Source organism: Vitis riparia, chromosome 18 (genome assembly GCF_004353265.1).
Source record: "Vitis riparia cultivar Riparia Gloire de Montpellier isolate 1030 chromosome 18, EGFV_Vit.rip_1.0, whole genome shotgun sequence".
NCBI lineage: Eukaryota > Viridiplantae > Streptophyta > Magnoliopsida > Vitales > Vitaceae > Vitis > Vitis riparia.
The window spans coordinates 561,586-582,910 of record NC_048448.1 but is presented as its reverse complement, the minus strand read 5'-3'; the positions used below and the strand labels follow the sequence as shown (position 1 = coordinate 582,910).

Genomic DNA, 21,325 nt, shown 5'->3' with positions numbered 1-21,325 from the left:
TTAAGAGACCATTCTAATATTTGTTTTAAGAAGACAGCTATAACACTCCTCTTCCACCAAAAATATGTCATCCTCATGTAAGAAAATCTGCTATTTCACAAATGATATCATGTTGCATCAATGCATGGATCACAAATACTTATACATTCGTGCCTAGTATGTACAAACCATAGAACAAACACTATGAGACACAGAGAGATGGGATGCAGTTGTTACTTGGATAAAGAAATGAATCCGCGATGAGTTTCGCTCTATGCAGCTGCCCCTTCATTAATTGATGGATGTGACTGCACACTGCAATTTGTGAAACACCTGAGGAGGACCCGGTCATTGCTTCCATCTTCATTCTCATTCTCAATCTCATTCTCCTCCAATGATCTTCCCTTGGTTTCACGGGTGAAAAAATAGGTTACCACCACTCCCATGAAACAGACCCCAGACAGAATCACCAAAGAGTATTGCATCCCAATTGCTTTGGGATACCCTTTCTCTTCCTTATTGTGAGAAGCCCACAGGAAGCCCACAGACCCGATAATTGCCCCCACCTTTCCAGCAGCCCCAGAAATGCCATGACAGGTTGATCTGAATCTTGCAGGGAAAAGCTCAGCAGGAACTATGAATGTGGTTGTGTTTGGTCCAAAGTTGGCAAAGAAGAAGGTGAGGCCATAAAGGAGCATGAAACCAAATTTCTTGCCTTTATTCCCCATGTCTTCATCCCAGGTAGAGTAGTAAGGTATCCCAATTGCCAGTAAGCCAAGGCCCATGAAGAGGAACCCCATCATTTGAATTTTAACCCTTCCAATGCGATCAATGCAAGAGACAGTGGCCCAGTATCCGGGAATTGTTGAACAAACTGCAATGATTGCTTGGACTCTAGCAACCTCAAAGGCCTCTGTATATGCATTTATCTCTTCCTTCTTTGAGAGGTAGTTCTTGTAAATCTGAGACTGGAAAAGATTACTGCTATAGAAGACGACATCCACTAGAAACCAAGTAGTGGCGCAAGAGAAGAGATCTCGGCCATGGCGACGGAAGAATTCCTTGGAGAAGAGAGGATAAGAAGGTGGATTTGGTGGGATTTCATACTCTTCTGCAATCTGACTCATTGAAACATCCAACACTTTCTCCATGTCCTTTGCTGCTTGAAGGACATTTTGTTCCACCAGAGCTGTGTACCTGTTGAATTGAAGGATAATAAAAACTTCAAAAAACAAAAACAAACTTCTTTTGGATCTAACTCTCCTCCAAATTGGTTAATCAGAATATCACTCTCAACTGCATCCATGAGCCAATTTACTGAACATCAGCATTAAAGACTCTCGTCTTCTCAGTTCCCTTATCAAGAATTTGAAATCATGGTTAAATATTATCTCTAATTCAATCTGAGAGAGATCATAAAATTTACATATACAATGGCATGTGCCACCAAAGCCACTGTTCTATTAAGGGCATGTTGAAGAAATATGTTTTGGAAATTTTATTGAAAACATTTTTTTCTTTTGAGAATTTATTTTCAACATATAGTGACCTTTTTAGAACAAATTTGAGGTATTTTCACTTTTTTTTTTTATAAAGTATTCTGATAAATGGTTGAAAAAATAGAAAATAGGAGAATAGGCATGAAATTTTCGTTTTCATGGAGAATAAATCCAAAAAAGTTATACAAATTTTGTTCTTAAAAATAAGTGACAATTATTTTTAAAATTCGTCTAAAAAACTAAGCATCTGATTAACAACATTTTTTGAAGAATAAAATTTCTTAAAGCATTCTTCCTATTTTCAATTGTTTTCAATAATAAATAGTATATAAGATATATTTATAAACAATTATTATTATTATTATTATTATTATTATATATATATATATATATATATATATATATATATATATTAAAGGATAGAAAACTTCTAGAATTGTTTCAAAAAATATCAAGAAACAAACTCGGTTTTGAATTAGAATCTCTGTATTTCTTTATTACCGTTATTTTATTTTTTATATTTTTCCGCGATCAAGCCTCTTGAGCGTAAAGACTTAAAGATTCGATTGCGTGTGAAGATTTTATAAATGCAAATTGGCTCAATCAACGAACAAAAAACAAAACAATCAAAACAAGGTTTTAAAATTGGGTTCATGGGATGTGCAAAATTAAAAAATTGGACCAGTCAACGTCAAGCTGGCTCATGAATGGACTCCTTTGTATTTTTTCTTTTGAGAAAAGTCAACAGCTGGTAGGAAATTTTCATTGCATCGGACGGACAGAACCGAATGGGGGAAATCAAAACAAACCTGGCAGTTTCAGGCATCATCATACGCCAATAATACGTCATCGCAGCCGGAATTGCGCCGAACATCAGAATCAGCCGCCATACTAAGTCCGCCTCCTCCGGCGTGTGATTCTTCTTTGCATTCGACGCAGCATTGAATATCGAACAAACCACCATCGTTACGGTCGAGCTGACGAGAATCCCAAAGCCCTGCATCGAGAAAACAGCGGCGATAAACGAGCCACGCGTCTTCTTGTTGGCGAACTCCGACATGATCGTCGCCGACAACGGATAATCACCGCCGATCCCGATGCCGAGCATGAACCTGAAGAATCCCAAAGTCACCAACACGCAGTTCCGAGTCCTGCAGATGGAGAAGCCGCATCCGATGGAGCTCAGCACCATGAGCATCAATGAGAGCCCGTATACGCGCCGCCTCCCGATCTGATCACCGAGGCGGCCGAAGACGAGCTGACCAATCACAGTCCCCAGCAGCGCCAGCCCTACCAAGAGGGAGACCACAAAGGCTGGGGTTTCGTATTGCTTCTCATGGTTTGGCTCATCCTCGTAGTAGATCCGTCCGATCAGTTTCATGATGGGAGGAATACAGAAGAGGTCGTAGGCGTCGGTGAAGAGACCCATGCCGGCGATGATGATGGCCTTGAAGTGGTAATACTGGGTTTTAGCAGTGTCAAGGGCAGAAAGGACTTTTAACGCCATTGCTGAAGAAGAAGAAAAAGAAAGAAGAGAGAGGATTCAATACTCGTTCAGCTGCTGCAAAGTGGGTATCATTCAATATATAGTAAGTAGTCTGGGATGAAGAAGACATGGAGGAGGATTGAGGAAGGGAGGACTTTGACTACGGCGGAGTCAATGATTCCATGCGGATGCGCATCCAGTCATTTGATGTTCTTGGGCTTGCCTCCGACTCTTCTTCCAAGCTTTTTCCTAGTCTTTAGTGACGTTTTGTCGCATGTTTCGTCATGGGTTTCTGCTTCTTCTTCCTCACAGAGGTGTGTTTTGCGTTTTTTCTTTTCAAATGGAATTTTTTAAATTTTGCGGCAACGCACTTGTGACACAGCACAGCCCACGTCATCCCGCCTAAGTGAATTGGCCTTTTTGCCAACGTTGGAGAAGATAAGGGCTTGTTCGGTGCGTGGTTTTGGTAAACAGTCACACGTTGTTTCGGGAATAAATTTCAGTTCGCGACCACACATGGAAGCGGTTTTCGGGGTTTATTCCATGTCAGCATTGTGAGGAAATGATGAATACCTATGGTTGGACGTATTCTCTGAATAGGAAACCACTCTCAAGAACCGTTTCCAAACAGATGCCAAGGATTGTTTGAAAATCTTGCCTTAAAAAACTGTTTTAAGAATAAATTTTCTATAAAAACTTATTCAATTAAATTATATATGCTTCAAAGAAATATGTACTTTTTATATTTTCAAATAAATTATTTTTTTCAATTTATTCTTCATAAAAGCATTGTTTTTTCCACTTATTTTTCGTCCAAAAATTGTACGGTTATATATCATGTTAAGTTTTTAATCTCTTCCCATGTTTCTAATTATTTTTTCAAAATACTTTCAAAAAACATCTCAAAAATGTTAAATTATTGTAAAAAAATCATCCAATTTTGAAAAACTGTTTTTAATTAAAATTTTATTAAACATACTTTTTCAAATTTAAAAACCATTTTGTAAACCAAGTAACGAAAAACTGTTTTTAAAAATAGTTTCAAACATCTCCTAAAACTCTTAAAGATGAATATAAGTTTTAAAAATATTTAGCCAAAAAAAATATATCAAATTTTATATCGTGAAACATGATTTTGGTAAATTTTTTACAAAATGGAAGAGACCTAAGCAATTAAATTTCTTTTTAAAAAATAAAAAATAAAAAATAAAAATCAAGACTACTTGCTTTTCATAAAACCATTTTTATTAACGCATTTCTTTGCTTATAATTCTAAGGGGGTGTTGAAAGCTATCTCAACAAGACCCAAAGAAATAGAGGCGTTCCGTGTGGACCCCTTGCAATTGCAGTCGTCTTGGGTCAGAATAAAACAAAACTGATTTTCCACCCAGCCCTGGAAAATTAATGCTGATGTTTGTGGCTCTGCTTTTTTTTTAAATAAAAAAAAAAAGTTGAAAATTCACTTTCGAAATAGAAGAATCACTTGATGCAAAAACACTTTCCAAATCCAATATTAGAACGAGAGTGCGTTTTGAGAACAATTTTTTAAAGTGTTTTTACCCTTAGAGAGTACTTTTAACATTTTTTATATTTAAATAATAAAAAATTTTAAATATTAAAAATACTTCTATGAATTTTAAGTTGAATATCGTAGAAAATAAACCCATCTACCACTTGAGAATTTGAACAAAAACACTCTCAATCCCTGAACAGGAGAAGCCACGTCTGCAAATTTAGCAATTGACTCAACACTATCGGAAAGATCCGTGTGGTCAATCTACCTAACCTAAACTTCTTGCCCAAAAAAATTATATTATTTTAGGCTTAGGTCTGGTAGATGATGAGAATGCTCAAAGAAACTGAATAATGTCAACGGTAGATACATTTTCAAATACCTGCCTTCATGCCATTAATGGACCAGACGGATCATCATCATAAGCACTCTTGATAAATAGTTTCCAAGGTAAAGAGACGGCTTGGGGGTTCCTCAGTGTAGTCATCTCGGATTGGTTGATAGTTTCCGAAGTGAAGGCATTCTTGAAAGAGCATCAGTGTTGATGCTGCAGTAGCCCAAAATCAAGAAACTATCAAAGAAAACAGAGAAGGAAACAAACTCAGACTACTTTTGAATGGAGATTCAATAGAACTAAATTTTGATTTCATGAGTTCATATACATAATTTCAGCACTCCTTTCAATTGTACCTCAAAATATGAGCTTTTACAGTTTACTCATCTATGTATTTACAGGCATGCTGCGTTCCCGGTAGGATGGCTGTGCTGGCGTATCAGAATAACCAGGTTTCATGACCACAACCTCAAAGATGCCATCATACCTTAGTTTACAAGTGAACATTCTAGGGTCAACACGTCCAGGCAGTTTAAGAGACAACGCAAATGGTCCAGGAGGATATAGCTGCTGGACCTTCATCTTCGGCACCTGTGATGGAATCTCATATCTGATCACACCTTGTATATCAACAGTGCCATCTTTACTAATACTAAATGAACCTGCCATAGTAAAGACCATCAACTCATCAACCTCTATTTTCATTACTATTTAAAGAGAAATTTTGAACTTTTGATAATTCATCATCGTGAACTTTTTTCTACATTCATAGCTAACTGTCAGAAAATCATTTACTTCAAAGAACTAAAAAAGAAAAAGAAGCACAGTTGACAAGATCTTGAATTCATTAGGTATTGCCACCAAAACACCTCTTTCTTGTTTCTTTACCTGTTTTTCGGAAGGAAGCCGAATAGCAAGAACAGGTTAAAAAATGTCAGTTCCCATGAAAAAATTTCCATGGATCGGTTACCAGGAAAAGGCAGGCAGGGAAGGAATTTCAAACAAAGGAAATTATGTTCAGAACCAGGTAAGGAGTAAATTGCTCCAACCAACAAATTTTCTGCAGAGTATTTGACATTTATGAGGAATAATAGCAACTAAATTACCTATATTACCTTCTGCCAGGGTGGAAAAAATAGCACCTTGACAACATTTCTGCTAAACTAGTGCTTGTACAGGAAACAGGGACGAGAAAAGATGCCCTGGGCTTGGTGCTTGTGTTTATAAACGAGCATAGATGGACAATAAGTCCATATGCATGATCATATATGCTGCATTAAATACTTGGAGCTCAATACATATGGTATCTGTATCACCAGATAGCTTCCAGAGACCTTGAATAGGATGCTGATTTGGGGTGAGATAACATTATTTGATAAACAAAACACTGCCTGAATTCCGAAGACAAAATACAGGCAGTGTTCCAAAGACAAAATACTATCCCTCTTTAAACCATGTCCTGGAAATTTTGGGCTTTTCAAAATTTTGATACCATCTTGCAACGGGTGCTATGTCTATTAAAAATGGTTAACTCCTAAAATCTAAGCAAATTGAATATCATTATAACCAAATTTTAAGCATAAATGAAGAAGACAGTAGGTCCACAATTCAAATCCAGGAACACAGACCTGTGTTCAAATTTATCCCTAAGCTCAAATACTATATGCAGACAAAAGGTTTTTGGAAATGTACCCTCATCCCTCATGGCTCCAGGCATTGCAACTCTCAGGAAATATCCACCTTCACTCTCACCAATGTCGACACCACCAAAAGCTGGTCCACTGGATCGTTCCTTTGCGCTTCCGGCAGCATTAACAGCTGGGTTTGTGTGTGAAGGGCTTCTATGTTCTTCCATTGTCAAGATCCACCTATTAGATTTACATGGCATAAGAGATGGACAAAACACGTAGTTAGAGGTAGTCATACCCTGGATAATATGCATACAATTGAGGAGAAACTTCAGATTCAAAGCAATTTTAGAATTTTGTATAAATTGAAAATTGCAATGGGTTGTGCTTTTAGTAACTCACAAGATTCAAACTTCCTTCCCCAAATATCTCACAGTTTTGGTAACTTCCTTTCAGCTGATTGGCACGGAAAAGAAAAGGGATGAGAACAAACAAATTGGAGGTAACAAACAGAATAAAAGAATGCACAAGAGTTCATTTTATAAAATAAAAAAAAACGTGCAAAATAGACCCTACATACAAAAAAGAAACTAGGTTATATTATTGTCATGTGAATTGATGCCAACGTCTACATATAGGGAAACAAATCGAGAAGAACACATATGTATTGCCACACTGAATTAAAGAGACAGGTGACCAATTTTACAAAGACAAAGCATGGATAAAAGAGGTGAATACAGGTATCAATAGTCTTATATCCAAACATTGAATACTACAGTATTAATGGATTACTGAAGAAAAATGTAACAGTTTAAAACATAGATTCATCATAAAATCCACGAGATAAACTCTCCAAACTTTTAACTAGTGTTGACAGATGTTATCGTGCCAACATTTTCTTTTAAGTGATCAACTAATATATCCAAAATGAAACCATCATCATATACACGTATCATTATAGTGGTAAAGACTATTGGCATCAATCCATTCATACATCATATTCAATGTTCTATCCATATAAAAAATGTAAAAAAATTAAAAAAGAAAACCAACATATTACACCTTGCCTCAAAAGTTTCCGCCCATCATTATCTTTTGGTCAACATTCAAGCAATCTAGGTAACAAATCCTTCTCTTGAATTACACCTTCTTGATATTCAATGGGACTATAGTTACATTTAAGCTTCAAACTTCCACCTGTGCCTCTAAAAACACATGTACAACCTCTCTATGTAGAACCATTCCATCCCTTGTTGGCCTTAACATTGACCATTTTCAATCTTAAAGTACATTTAAGCCATACTATAGTATGATATTAAGGAAAAAAATTTTGGTGTGACCAAAAAGAGCCCAGTGATCTGGTATCCAGTTTGTTGTTGGATTTGGGATTCTGCATCAATATGATATTTCAGCATTTAGAAAAAGAAAAAAAAGGTAGTATGTACAGAACAACAAAAAACTTCAAACAGGATAGTTGCAGTTCTTATCCTTGGAATGCAGAAAATTACATACTTTTTATGGCACAGAACTTAGTACATTTTTTTATCAGCAAAAGAAATAAGCACAAAACTTAATACAACATTAAGAAATCTAATATGATATCAATAAATTTTAATTAATATGGCACAGACCTTAAAGTAGTATTGACAAATCTTTGCTATTAAACCACTGCTATCACTGTGTATTTACAAAGTGCTGATGGATCAGCCAGAGGTAAACAAAGGACCGTGGCTAAGGATGCCATTTACTCTTGAAAATCTACGATCAAAACAACTGGAGATCATAAATATGTTTATTCATCTACCAAAGTCCATCAGTTCTTGCAGTATGCTAGCGATGCATGGGCATTTAACCTTCATGCTGATGACACCATGAAACAAGAGATGAAAATCGGAAAGAGAGACGAAGAAGTAGAGAATAATTTGAGTTCATACAGCATAACTTAGTTTAAGATTTGTTAATTAAACAGAAAGAGGGTATCAAAATAGTTAATATGAAGCCAATAATCAGCCTCAACAAGACAATTAGAAAAGGGAAGAAAGGAAGCAGGGAAAGTACAAAAACAGTTTCACATTCATATGCAAGTCAATATTTCCATCAAAATATCACTGCCCTAAAAATGAAAGGAAAAAAATAAAAAATAAGAACAAATGAACAGTGATACCACTTGAGAAATGACTATCAATTGATAATTGCAATTTCAGCATCAGAGCCAAAAAAAAAAAAAGCATTTATTACAATCCTAAAATTCATTATAATAATTGAATTTAAAACATTCCAACAAACTCCTTAGTTTGAGTCAAGTAGTAATTAGTTTTACGAAGTTATTTCTGTTCAAACCACAGAAGATAAGTTTATTAACTTCTATTCCCAATTGACAAACAAGGAAAGTTTAAAGAGAGAGAAAAAAAATTTATGACATAGGGATGCGACTCTTGCTATATTAGGAAGAACATTAAACCATCATCCTCAGGACTGATTGCATCCGATAAATATTGGTGAACCATGATTTTCAAGCCAATCTGTACCAAGAGTTTGCAGCCATATTTCATGCTTAAAAAGTCATGGGCCTGGAAGAAAACGACAAAGATGATGAAAAAGCCAAGACAGAGCAAAAGGGAGGTGCTGAAGTATAAGATGTATGCTTCCATAATGTTCATGATGACATCCACCATTAGTTACAGTTCAAAAGCTTCCACTACATGCAAAAACTGAAGAAGGCATAGCGAAAAATATCCAGGCCTAACCATTACTTAAAAACGATTCATCTATAGAATCTTTCAGTCGTTTCAGCCTAAATCCTAACTCAAAAATTCCAGTTGAAGCTACACCTGCTACACTCCACAAAAATTCAGAATAATCAGAAGTAGGATAAAAACATTGAACAAATAATTTCTTAATTTCTGCTATAACCACATATTCAAGAATGCACTGAAGTAAATGGCAAAGACCATGACAAGCATATGAAGGTCTATTTGTATAAAAGGCACAGTACTATTGCTATATGGCTTCCATTAGACGACAAGTATAACAGTATCTACTCTCATTTGCATAGAAATAACAAATAACACCATAAGAAAACAACATCAAAACCGATATCTTCAAAATTGGAATCCACAAGAATTTTATATGAAAATAAATTTGCAAATTCGTTTTTCATTTTTAATAGACTGAATGATCGGAAGCTATTCGGATCAAAATGTAACCCTAACACTCCATCTCATCCCTAGCACTCCATCTCATCCGTGGGAAATCAAAGAAAAACACCGGATCTCACAAAAGCCGTTTCACCTAACTCCAACCTGCCATGAGGCTATTTATCAGCAACCAAACAGACTGTTCGGGACTATAATCGAAGCATCTATGACCTGTCATAAGGCCATTACTCGGAAACCAAACAGACTGTTTGGGACGGACGATAATCGAAGCATCAGAATATCGTTGAAAACAAAATTCAAAGATTAGATGAATGGTGGATCACCTGAAAATGACAATCCACTGTAAAATGGGGTATTGAATCAGACTCTGCTTCACTGTATCGTATTTGCTTGTGAATGAAGTAAACGAGGTTTAAATAGGGAAACCCTAGTGGAGAGTTCGTTATCCTCTTCTATGGACAGGGAGGATAGGACCTCCATTTGCCGTTGTAGGATTTTCAATCTTAAATATTATTGTTGTTTCCCATCAGTATTTCCAAAAAAAAAAAACAAACAAAACAAAAAACATTGATGAAAAAGAAAAACAGTTTATATATATATATATATATACACAAACTAAATAGACAATGAAAGAGAATAACATTCTAAATTTACATTTTCAAGTACAATAATTATATAATATGAAATTAACTTTTTTTTTTTATTTGTTTTGGGAGGGGATAATGTAAATTAATTAAATTTTTATGAATGTAAGATAAATTCAAAATAATTAAATTTCTATTTGATACCAAGATTGAAACAAAAACACAAATCACTAATTTATTGTGGATCAATTTTATTTTTAAGAATTATATTTTAAAAATAATATTATTAGAAATAGGATTAAAACAGTATTTATTTTTTATTGAATGAAAAAGTTAAAATATTTATTTTTTTTATCCAATCAAAAGTAATTTATTGATATCAATCAATATAATTAAATTGAATTTATTGATAATAAATTTACTTAATTGATATAAACATCATTTTAACTTTAATCGATTTTAAAATTTTAATTATAAAAAAAATGAACATATTTCAAAATTTTATGGATTTTAGACATATGATGTTCATATAAAACTCTCAATGAACCTTTATCTCACACTTTGTTAATATGATTCACATTTTGAAAAAATAGAAAAAAAAAACATATTATATATGCTTTCTCTCTAGGGTAATAAAAATGCATATTTTTATTTAATTAAAATATATTAATTATCTTAATTTTTAATATAAAAAATATTTCTAAAATCCAGTTCCAAAACATAAAATCCAATTTCAATAATTACTGCTACTATTAAATGCATAAACTAACGGTTACCCCAAATAGGATTTTATAGGACGTAAAACTTCATCTACGACAACTGAGGGTATTTTTTTTATGGATGCCAAAAAGATGCCACCAATCATACCATATCACATATGTATTTTTAAGTTTTATAGTTTATATTTTAATTTCATTTGTTTATATTTTTATATCTCGATTCTATTTATCTTATATCCCCTTCAGCAACTCAAATTTCTTCATATGTATTCAATAGTCCAGATTTGAATTTTGTTATGTTTTGTAAAATGGTGAGTTAGTCACGGCCTTGCGGGTGTAGTTCTCTAGGCTCTATATATGGGCATGCTTGAGGGTATTCTGAACTGATCTTCAGAAAACACGAATGAATAGCAGATTTTCTTTGTAAATCCTCTCCCTTTTCTTCAGAAACGACTAACATACCGAAACCGAGCATTTCCTTCTACTCGCCTCTATTCGTATTCATCTTTCTATTTGATGGCTCGAGGTAATCAATCCAACGCGTGTGCTGTGGTTAGATATTTCGAGTCGTCACCAATGGAGGATTCTGGTAGCCCATTCTATCTTCATAATGGAAACCATCCTGGGCTTGTTCTTGTCTCGCACCCTTTGACTGGGGACAATTACAACACCTAGAGTAGAGCCATGATGATGGCTTTGACGGCAAAGAACAAAGTCGTTTTTGTCGATGGCACCAGACGATCTTCTCTTCAATGCTTGGGCCGGCTGTAATAGCATGGTCATTTCGTGGCGTCTTAATTTCATTTCTAAAGAAATAGCGGATGGTTTGATGTACAGTGGGACACCTTGTGAGATCTGGAATGATCTGAGGGATATTTTTCAATTAAAGAAACATCCGATCGCTTTGCAAGAGTTTCAGCAACAGGAGTATGTCATATAGTTTTTTATGGGTTTGAACGACTTTTATGCTTAGACACGTGGTCAAATTTTGATGATGGAGCCCATTCCACCACTCACGAAAGTTTTTGCGTTAGTAGTCCAGAAAGAACGTCAAAGAACCATTAATAATGGAATTTCCCCTTTGTCTGATTCTATTGTTCTAAGTGAATCAAATTTGGCTTTGGCTAATGCTAACACTGGTAATTTTGCCTCTAAAGGGAAGCGCCAGCGTCCCCAATGCACTCACTGTGGGCTCCAAGGTCATACTATTGACAAGTGCTATAAGCTACATGGATATCCACCGGGATATAAACCCAAATTGCATAATACACCAGGTCATGCTCACACTAATCAGGCCTCTATTCTCTCTAATGACTCAACTCCTTCTGAATCAATGTTGGGCAATCTCTCTTCCACTCAATGTCAACACTCATCTTATCTAACAACTCCATTTGAAGTTTTGTACAATAAAGTTCCCTCCTATACTCACCTTCGAGCTTTTGGTTGCTTATGTTATGGTTCTAGCCTTACTCAAAGCCTTTACTGACTCAGATTGGGTTGCTTGTAAAGATACAAGAAGATCCATCAATGGGTTTTGCATTTTTCTTGAAGAATCATTTATTTTATGGAAGTCTAAGAAACAAAGTACAGTTTCACGCTCGTCAGCTGAGGCAGAATATCGAGTAATGGCTAGTATAGTTGATGTCTCTCCTTCGTGATTTTCACATTGAACACAAACAACCAATTATATTATTCTGTGATAACGAGGCAGCACTTCACATTGCTGCCGATCCTGTATTTCATGAACAAACCAAACACATCGAAATTGATTGTCATATACAAACAGGTTGTCTCAAAACAATGCTTGTATCTTCTCAACATCAAATTGCAAATCTCCTTACAAAGGCCCTCTTACCAACACAATTTAAATTTCTTATCCGATATTCATTCTCCATCTTGAGGGGGTATTAAAATAGCAGGGCATTTTCGTATTGGTAATAAATCAGTTGTATTTTTTGTTTTGTAATCTGGTGAGTCGGTTACGGGTGTAGTTCTCTAGGCTCTATATATAGGCATGTTTTTGGGTATTCTGAACTGCTCTTCAGAAAACATGAATGAATAGCAGATTTTCTTAGTAAACCCTCTCCCTTTTCTTCAGAAACAACTAACATACCGAAACCACCTTTTCTTCTTTCTTAATCCCATCCAGTAATTTTTACAAAATTATATCACAAGTGTATATGAAAGAGGGAGACCAGGTGAACAACCTTACACAAGAAAATGTTGTTAGAAGAAACGTTTTACACAGCTAGTCCATGTCTTCAGATTTCACTATGATGCCCTCAAAAATGCCATCTGATCTGAAGTTAGCTTTGAACAGCCTGGGATCAACAGGTCCTGGCAACCTGAAAGATACAGTGAATGGCCCAGGTGGGCATAGCTGCTGCAGCTTCATCTGGAACACCCGGGGATGTTTCACAATTGTTCTTCCACCAGCGCTGGTTGACCCATGGATTTGAACCTTCCCATCGTTCTCAACCTCACATCCAAAATGGCCTGCAACAACAAGATATCATGGGTTAAGTCAGAGCATGGGAGATGCGCAGAGACCGACAGTAGGCTGAGGTGAAGTGGCAGCTGTGGACTGAATCCAGGAGAGAACGAGGATATGCACAAAGATTCTTGCTCTTGAAGATATTATACCAGTGTTTCAGTCTTAGTATAAGAAATCACCTTTGTTCTAACAGAGCCAAAACTAGAACTAATAAAAGCAGCTATCCCATTCATGTCCGTGCGACAAATTTTCCGGTTTTTAAACAAATTCCCTAGGCTTGGTATTTACCTTTTTTTCTCTAGTGTTCCAGATGTTGCTATAAAGACAACAGCAGCTGAGGCAGCAGCACACCAGTGGTTCATAAGTACTGGGAGCAGAGTGCCTCTCAATCAATGTTAACAAGAATATGCCTCCCTGACATGCAGGCAGAAAGGGGATAGGGACACAGACCTCCTTCTTCCAGACTAATGAGTTTTTTTACATGCAGACATGCTCTAAAGCCACATTTGCAGATCTAGACAATGTGGTTGGAACAGTACTATGTGATTAGTATAGAATCTCAGATCACCTTTTTGCTGCATAGATTTAAGCAATTCAGGGAGGAAAGGAAAGAATAGGTATTGACCAAGGAATCAAATTTGGGAACAAGTATACAGACTGAAACATGAATTGGTTGAATAGATGGATTTTCACAAACTTCAGCATAAACATCAGAAAAAACCTTCCTATTCTTTAAAGCATATGGAAACAGACAAGCCTGTGATTGAGACAATATATTGGGTAAACAGGACATTTCTTCTGATGCACGAACATGACAAATTTGACTATTATACTACTCACAAACTGAGGACACTTGGACAATTTTCAAAATCTACTATTTTGAATCTTGTCATGATGATAATTATCGAAGGATACAATTTTTAATATAAAAAATCATAATATGTCTTGAACGCTTTCCAAACTGATTTAGGATAGAAAACCGTCAACTTGAATATTACCCATGTGTTTTTAGCATGTAGCATAGAGATGTTCTATCTACCATGCATTCAAAAGGAACCAAATTGGAACATGACAAGGCCTTCTCCAACCCTGCCGTGTTCTACGCACTAAGAAGCAATTTAGGCTTTCATTGAATTAAAAGAAGGTGCCAAGTTCAGTTCTTCATGAAAGCAGAAGAATGCCCAAATTAGTGGAATAATGAATATCATATGTTAGCATATATCAACTAAATAGAATTAAAGAAAGGGTAGAGAACTCACGGTTATCTTTCCTGACCCCAGGTAGAGCAACACGAAAGAAATATGCAGTTTTGCTAACACCAATGTCCACACGACCAATAGGTGGTCCAGCACTCACTTCTCCAGCTACCCCAGTCAAAACAATAGATGCCTCTGATTTACATTCTTCAGCATTTGAAACAGATAGAAGGGGCATCATGGAAGGCCCATCCAAATTGCAACGCCTCGGGGAACCATGTGAAAATGAAGGCACATGCTGAACCACTGGCATTTCCAGAGGCTCAAGAAGACGCCTTCTCTTAAATTCATCTTGGACCTTGGATGGTGAAATACTATTTATATTGGAAGCATTTCCTGCATATGGTCCTCCACTAATTGTCAAGAAATTCCGCTCAATCTCTTCCCTGCCAGTCCAGTGCCTATGTTGATACCTTTGGCTTTCATTTATATCAATCTTCAAACTATCCATACCTGATAAGTATCTAAACCTTTCCAGTACATCTTGTTTCATATATGATGTATCAGGTTCACTTATAAGAACAATACCCTTTACAATGTCAAGGCCTCTCAGGAAGCTTGTCTGTTCATGAAGATGTAAAGGAAAAAAACTTGTAAACTGCAGTCTGTCCTCAGGAAGACCTGAGTTCAGCAGAGGCAGGTCTCCCTTCAGATACATATGGAACAAGTATGGGCTCAATGCCAGGTTAGGAAGTGCATGCCTCAGGATAAAGTAATATAAGCTCTCCAGTTGAGAAACACTGAGAAATGAAAGACCCAGATCATTCAAAGAGTACGGAGGCAACCCTTCAGCAACTCTTTGCGATGCTGAGCGTCGTGGGTTGTCAGACTTGACATCAGGACCCAAGTAAGTGCTCATGATAAAGTTGGCCAAGAAATGCAAGTCACTTAATGATGCTCTGGACAGTGGCCTAGGAGAGAAATCAACCCCTTGCAAGTCCATGCTGGAACACTTGTAGCTTCTTTACAACTACTCCCCAGAATCACCTGGATAACAAAGTCTGTTAACATTACATCATTATGCACACAAGAACACAAATAAAACCACTAGAAGAAAGAAAAAGAGACATTTTTTGCTACATTTGGTTCCCGGAAAGATTAAGGGAAAAAAATGGAGAGAAAAAACATTGGGAAAAACAAAATTCACACCACCATGAGAGTTGAGGGGAAGGAAATTAAATTATTAGGCAACACACTTTCTCCAAACTTTCCTCACCTTTATCCAAGAAAAATCTTTTAGCATTTTCCCTCCACTTTTCATTAGTATTTTTTTTAAGTGACCATTTTCCATAGCATCAGAAAATCATTTTCTTTAACATTTTTTTTCCTTTTCTTAATACTTTCCAAGAACTAAACAAAGCCTTAAGGTTGTAGAAATTTTTAACTCAATTTCAAAAAATCCTCTTTGAGACACTCTTCTTGGCTACCTTCTCTATGGACGCAATGTCACTAGTCGAAAATCTTTGGTCCCCAAAGGACTTCAATCCCATAAGTTCTATACATTTTCAATAAAAGATCACATGCAAATGCCCATGAGCATTACCTTTGACCCAATCTTGGGATTAAATATTTCTCAGCTTTGGCTTCATTCTATAGCTCACAGTACACATCAATTAGTATCTCTCTTCCCTAATACTTGAGAGCATTCTCACTAAAACCCCACATTTCAATTTTCTAATCTGTCTTAGATACAACCATTCAATTGACTCATTTTTTATGCCACAAGAAGTTTTGTTCTATCAGAAACATTCCTAAATTTTACATATTATAGAGTTTAGTCATGCAACAACAGCCATGCACATTTTCCTTTCAGTCACTTTTCTTCATTTTTTTCCCGCGAACCAAACGGTCCATTTAAACCTCAATTCCACTTCTCATGACAGGACCCACCATTCCAACCCTAAATAAAGAAACACACCCTACAATTAAAACTTGAAAACAACAACAAAAATAAAAATAATAATAATCAAATTAGTAGAAAAGAAAAATTCTAAGGAAAGGCTTGTGTTGGACGGACTCAGAGCTCTAAAAAATGAAACCCTAACAACTGAAATGATATTGAGAAGAATGATGGGTTTGGGCATGACATTACCGTTCCATGTGTTGAAATGAAGGAGTGAAAGAAACCAAATGGGTCAGCATTGGGTCGGTAGAGATGGATTTTCCGGGAAAAGTTTTTCTTCCTCTAGCTCTCAGACTCTTCAGGAAAATGCAGAACAGACCTTGTTGAGTTGTAGTCCGGATTTTTCTCCCTTTTCTAATTATTATTATTTTTTAAAACTCAATTATATATATAGCACATACTTTAATCAATTTGATCAAGCAAAATTGATAGAGTCCACCAAAAATTTGTCAAGAAAAAAGGAGAAAATAAAATTTGTACCTTCATTCAATCAAAGATGGTGTGGATTCTGGAATGTGGATGGTACGTTAAAAGGTTGAATGTTTAATTGAGGATTTTAAAATAAAACTTAATTAAACAAAATTTCAACTAAAAATGATAGGGAAAAACAAAATTCACATCTCTAGTAAATTGCACGAAATTATTTTAAATTACCCAAAAAATAAAATTCATCAAAATGTTTTCAAAGTTATAAGGGAAATGACACCTTTACTCCATGGAGATGATGTATATAAAATGATTCCATAATTTATGGCAAAAAAGTTTAAGTACAGTTCGATAATTGTTTTTTTTTTAAATAGTTATAAAAAAATAGTTTTTGTAGAATAAAAGTGTACTTAAAAACTTAAAATACTTTTAACATTTTTAAATATATTTTATAAATAAATTTATATTTAATATTTTATTTTTAATTATTTTACATGCTTATATAATTATTTTTTAAAACAATCATTAAAAAATAAAAAAATGAATAAATTTTTTTTTTAAAATCACTCTCTTTTCTATTTTTAATAACATAAAATAAAAAATAATTTTTTGATTGTTAAACTTGTTTTCTTTCTAAATAATAGAAAACCGTTATGAAAAATACTTATCAACCGGGGCTTTAATAGCTCCTTAAAAAAAATTAGAAATTAATGGAACAAAATTTGTAAAAATCCACCCAAAATGAATCCAAAATGTCGTAAATAATATTTAGAAGAAAAGCATTTTCTTAATGCACATATGCAATTGCAATTCACTGGTTCATGATGGATGAAATGTGATTAGGGTTTTGGAAAATATTTAAAAAAACAAAGATAAATTAGAGCTCCACAATTTTCAAACATTGCAAAGTTTAAGGCTATGTTTGGTTCTCGAAAAATTTGAGGGAAAATACGAGGGAAAGAAAATATAAAGGAAAAGTAGGAGGAAAGAAAAAGTGAAGGAAAATAAAAAAAATATATTAAAAGTTGATAAATTATTTTTTTTGTTACTTCAAACTCATTTTATTTATTTTAACTCATCAATATAAAGATTAAATAATTTAAAAATATATAAGTTTTTAATTAGTTTTAATTATATTTGATTTTCTTTGATATTTTTCATAAGACAACCAAACATGAGAAAATCATTTTCCTTAACATTTTTTTTCTTTCCTTTGTACTTTCCGGGAACCAAACATAGCCTAAGAAAACCGAGAAAATGTTTATAATTTGGAGCCCCTTCAATAGTATTTTTAAAAAGTACTTTATGATGAAAAATAAAAAAAGGTTTTTGATAAACAATATTGAATATTACAGCAAAATTTATAAAATAGTTTTAAAATTTTGAAAAATCATTTATAACACTTTTTGAAGAAACACTTAAAAACGATTATGGTAAAAATGTTTTACAGAAAAATTAATTTCACTAATAGAAATATTATCAAATATATCATTAGTCAAATATGATGAATAGTAACACTTTTTAGAAAATTATCAATTAAATAATTTTTATAAAAACATTATTTGAAAAAAATTAATTTCATTAAAAATATTTTAAATAGAAATTCTGTCAAACACATCATTAGTCAAATATGATAAATAATTAAATTTTCTATTGTTACAATTTGAAAAATGTTGTTGAAAATAATTTTTGCTATTTATAATAAAAAAAATAAATATATTTTTTCAAAGCATGTTTGATAAATTTTATAAGAATTTGTAGTTGTAAAAAAAGATGGTCATTTCTCTTTCATTAGCTTTAATTATAGATATACTTTATCAAGCCCATATTCCCAAGTAATCCTTCAGGGGAGTTGAGTCACTTTACATGCACTGGTCTCAAAAGAAGACACGTAGCTACGTAGATTACAAAAGGATTTATAATTAACCAAATATTTAGATTAAGTCGTATACACCTGGCCACAACGAGTTTAAAATTTATTAAATAATTCTCATATTTTGAATTAAAGGGGAAAAAAAAAAGGATGTATATGAAAATAAAGAATAAAAAAGGTAAGTGAAGTAATTAATAAAATTTTAAATTAATAATGATTACCTATATTTAATTTAAATTGAGTGAAATTAAATTTAATTAAAATTATAGAGAATACTTTATATACTTTTATCTTAGATAAAGAGTATATTATTTTCATTGAAAACAAATAAGGATATTTTTATATTTAAATTCCGAATAAAAAATTTTGTTCAAAAAATATCATTGAATACATTAAAAAGATTTGATTAACTAATGTCTTTTAAAAACAAATTCCAAAAATCAATTAAAAATACTTTAATATTATGTTTGATTGCTAAAAAAATATTTTTTATATTTGATTTTATTATAAAATATTAATAAAAATAAAATATAATTAAAATTAAATAAAAAATTATATATTTTTAAATTATTAATTTTTATATAATAAAGGAAAAGATGTTAAATGAATTTAAAGAAATATGTATAAATAATTTATTAATTTTAAATCAATTTTTTATTTTTCCCCCTATTTTTCTTCAAATTTAAAGCAAACGTAATTTAAAAAAATTATCATATTTTCAAAATGGGTCAAACCAAGAAATCCTTAAAAACTACCCCCATGTAGGATGAGAACGGTTGGGGGACTCAAAAAGTGAAGGGGATGACCAAAACCTGGTGCAACAACGTGGTAATCGAGAAATGTAGTGTGAAAATTCGAGATCCATGCCAGATTCAAAAGCAAGTCCTTCATTCCTCCCCTCCTCTCCCTGATCCCAAGCATCTCCTCTCGTATCTTCCTGGGCTCCATTCTCTCATCTCTCGTCTCTCCCCCCGCCTCTCGTACTTCAAGATCGCTGATTTTAAGCTAGAAATTACATATTCCTATTCCTAGAATTCCGAAACATAGAATAAGTATTATCCTTGCATTTAACTTTTACGTAGTATAGAAAAGTAGAAATGATCACAACATTGATGATTGAGGTTTAAGGGAGATATGAAAGAATATGTGATCATTTAAGAAAGAAGATAACTATGACAAGGATCGGAATTCGGAAATAAGGTGCATAACAAAAATCCAAAAAGAAGAGAGAAAAAAAAAAAGAAATACCAAACTTGTTGTGCAGTTTATTTATCGTTGCGTGTGTGGAAGTTTATACATTCTCTTTAACTTTTCCAATGTCGGAACTGTTTTCTGAGGGATATCGATAGAAAAGCTAAGTTGGACCCGTCAAACCCAATCATTTCAAAATGCTTGAGACTCACATTGCTTTGCGCAGACGGAGAGAGAGCCTTGAAGCTTGAGCTCACTACTCACTCTCCCTTCCCTTCTCTCGATATAACCGTTTTTCTTCTTTCTTTGGTTTCTGGTTTTTCATGTTTCTTTGGAAAAAGCAGAGCCAAAAACCAAAGGCAGGCTGCTGATTTGGCCTCGTTTTTTTTGTCTTTCAACCACATCCCAGACAAGAGTTCCCCCCACTTTACTGTTTATTCCATCTTTTTCCTCGTGTCTCCTCTCCTCTGCTATATATCTTCCTGACATTCTTCTCATCCTCATCATCATCATTCATTCTTCTTTCTCGTCTCATCTCCCTCCCCCCACATTCCATTTCTTCTCCATCATTCTCTTTGACCTCTTCTTCACTTGGCTGCTTCGATTCATGGAGGTACCCGCATATAATTCATCATTTCATGATTCAACAATGTCTGCATTTTATAAGTTTTTTTTTTATTATTATTATTCTAGCTACCATTTCCCATGATTACTGATGGAATGTTATGTTGCAGACTGTTGAATTGAAGGTGGAGATGGTGGGCATACATGAGAAAAGACTCAGGAAATGTCTGTCAAAATTAAAGGGTACTGTCTCTTTTCCCTTTTTGGAGAATGAATATGGATTTTCCCACGAAATTCATCAAATTTGTCTGGTTTTTTATGATGGGTACTGATGGTGGTATTTACAGGAATAGAGAAGGTGGAAGTGGATGCCAATTCCCAGAAGGTGGTGGTGACAGGGTATGCACATAGAAACAAGATACTGAAAGCAGTGAAGAGAGGTGGGTTAAAAGTGGACTTCTGGTCTGCCCAGAATGAGCTGCTCACTGCTTATGCCAGTGCCAGTTATGCCAGTTATGGAAGCTTGAGATTCAACAACTTCAACTTCTTCTAGGAATTGTCCCCATTTTTTTTTCTCTTGGTGTTTTGTATTTTAATTTATTTTATTATTCTCTTTTCCCAACTTTTTCTTTTACAAAGGAACTGTCACATTGATACATAGAGTGAAATGGAAGAGTTGTTAAGTTTTGCAGCTTTGCCTAACTTTTGTTTTTTTATG

General features: G+C 34.2%; 4 protein-coding genes across 13 annotated transcripts; 1 reads left to right on the top strand and 3 right to left on the bottom strand.

Annotated features, from left to right (window-relative positions):
* Nucleotides 1-70: 70 nt before the first annotated feature.
* LOC117906913 (probable inorganic phosphate transporter 1-9) lies at nucleotides 71-3,296 on the bottom strand. The gene is made up of 2 exons (XM_034820190.1): nucleotides 2,288-3,296; nucleotides 71-1,176 (listed from the first exon to the last, which is right to left on the bottom strand). Exons 1-2 carry the CDS (start codon nucleotides 2,983-2,985, stop codon nucleotides 252-254), a joined length of 1,623 nt encoding a protein of 540 aa, XP_034676081.1. The 5' UTR covers nucleotides 2,986-3,296; the 3' UTR covers nucleotides 71-251.
* A 1,321-nt stretch (nucleotides 3,297-4,617) lies between these two features.
* Nucleotides 4,618-10,084, bottom strand: LOC117907256 (increased DNA methylation 3). Of its 10 annotated transcripts, none has more exons than XR_004649977.1 (5): nucleotides 8,071-9,180; nucleotides 6,842-6,895; nucleotides 6,504-6,679; nucleotides 5,168-5,473; nucleotides 4,618-5,048 (listed from the first exon to the last, which is right to left on the bottom strand). XR_004649977.1 is itself a non-coding variant. In XM_034820735.1 (5 exons), exons 4-5 carry the CDS (start codon nucleotides 6,664-6,666, stop codon nucleotides 5,199-5,201), a joined length of 438 nt encoding a protein of 145 aa, XP_034676626.1. In that variant the 5' UTR covers nucleotides 6,667-6,679; nucleotides 6,842-6,895; nucleotides 8,071-8,299; nucleotides 9,921-10,084; the 3' UTR covers nucleotides 5,085-5,198. The 10 variants fall into 10 exon arrangements, 8 of the variants coding, with proteins under 8 accessions (XP_034676626.1, XP_034676627.1, XP_034676631.1 ...); XR_004649978.1 differs by having other exon boundaries at nucleotides 4,618-5,024; XM_034820735.1 differs by lacking the exon at nucleotides 4,618-5,048 and adding an exon at nucleotides 9,921-10,084 and having other exon boundaries at nucleotides 5,085-5,473; nucleotides 8,071-8,299.
* Nucleotides 10,085-13,010: 2,926 nt separating this feature from the next.
* On the bottom strand, nucleotides 13,011-16,878 carry LOC117907338 (increased DNA methylation 3). The gene is made up of 3 exons (XM_034820843.1): nucleotides 16,743-16,878; nucleotides 14,654-15,637; nucleotides 13,011-13,396 (listed from the first exon to the last, which is right to left on the bottom strand). The coding sequence occupies exons 2-3, from the start codon at nucleotides 15,591-15,593 to the stop codon at nucleotides 13,149-13,151; spliced, it is 1,188 nt and encodes a 395-aa protein (XP_034676734.1). The 5' UTR covers nucleotides 15,594-15,637; nucleotides 16,743-16,878; the 3' UTR covers nucleotides 13,011-13,148.
* Nucleotides 16,879-20,314: 3,436 nt separating this feature from the next.
* LOC117907695 (heavy metal-associated isoprenylated plant protein 45-like) lies at nucleotides 20,315-21,298 on the top strand. The gene is made up of 3 exons (XM_034821324.1): nucleotides 20,315-20,656; nucleotides 20,778-20,850; nucleotides 20,955-21,298. Exons 1-3 carry the CDS (start codon nucleotides 20,651-20,653, stop codon nucleotides 21,158-21,160), a joined length of 285 nt encoding a protein of 94 aa, XP_034677215.1. The 5' UTR covers nucleotides 20,315-20,650; the 3' UTR covers nucleotides 21,161-21,298.
* The last annotated feature ends 27 nt before the right edge of the window (nucleotides 21,299-21,325 follow it).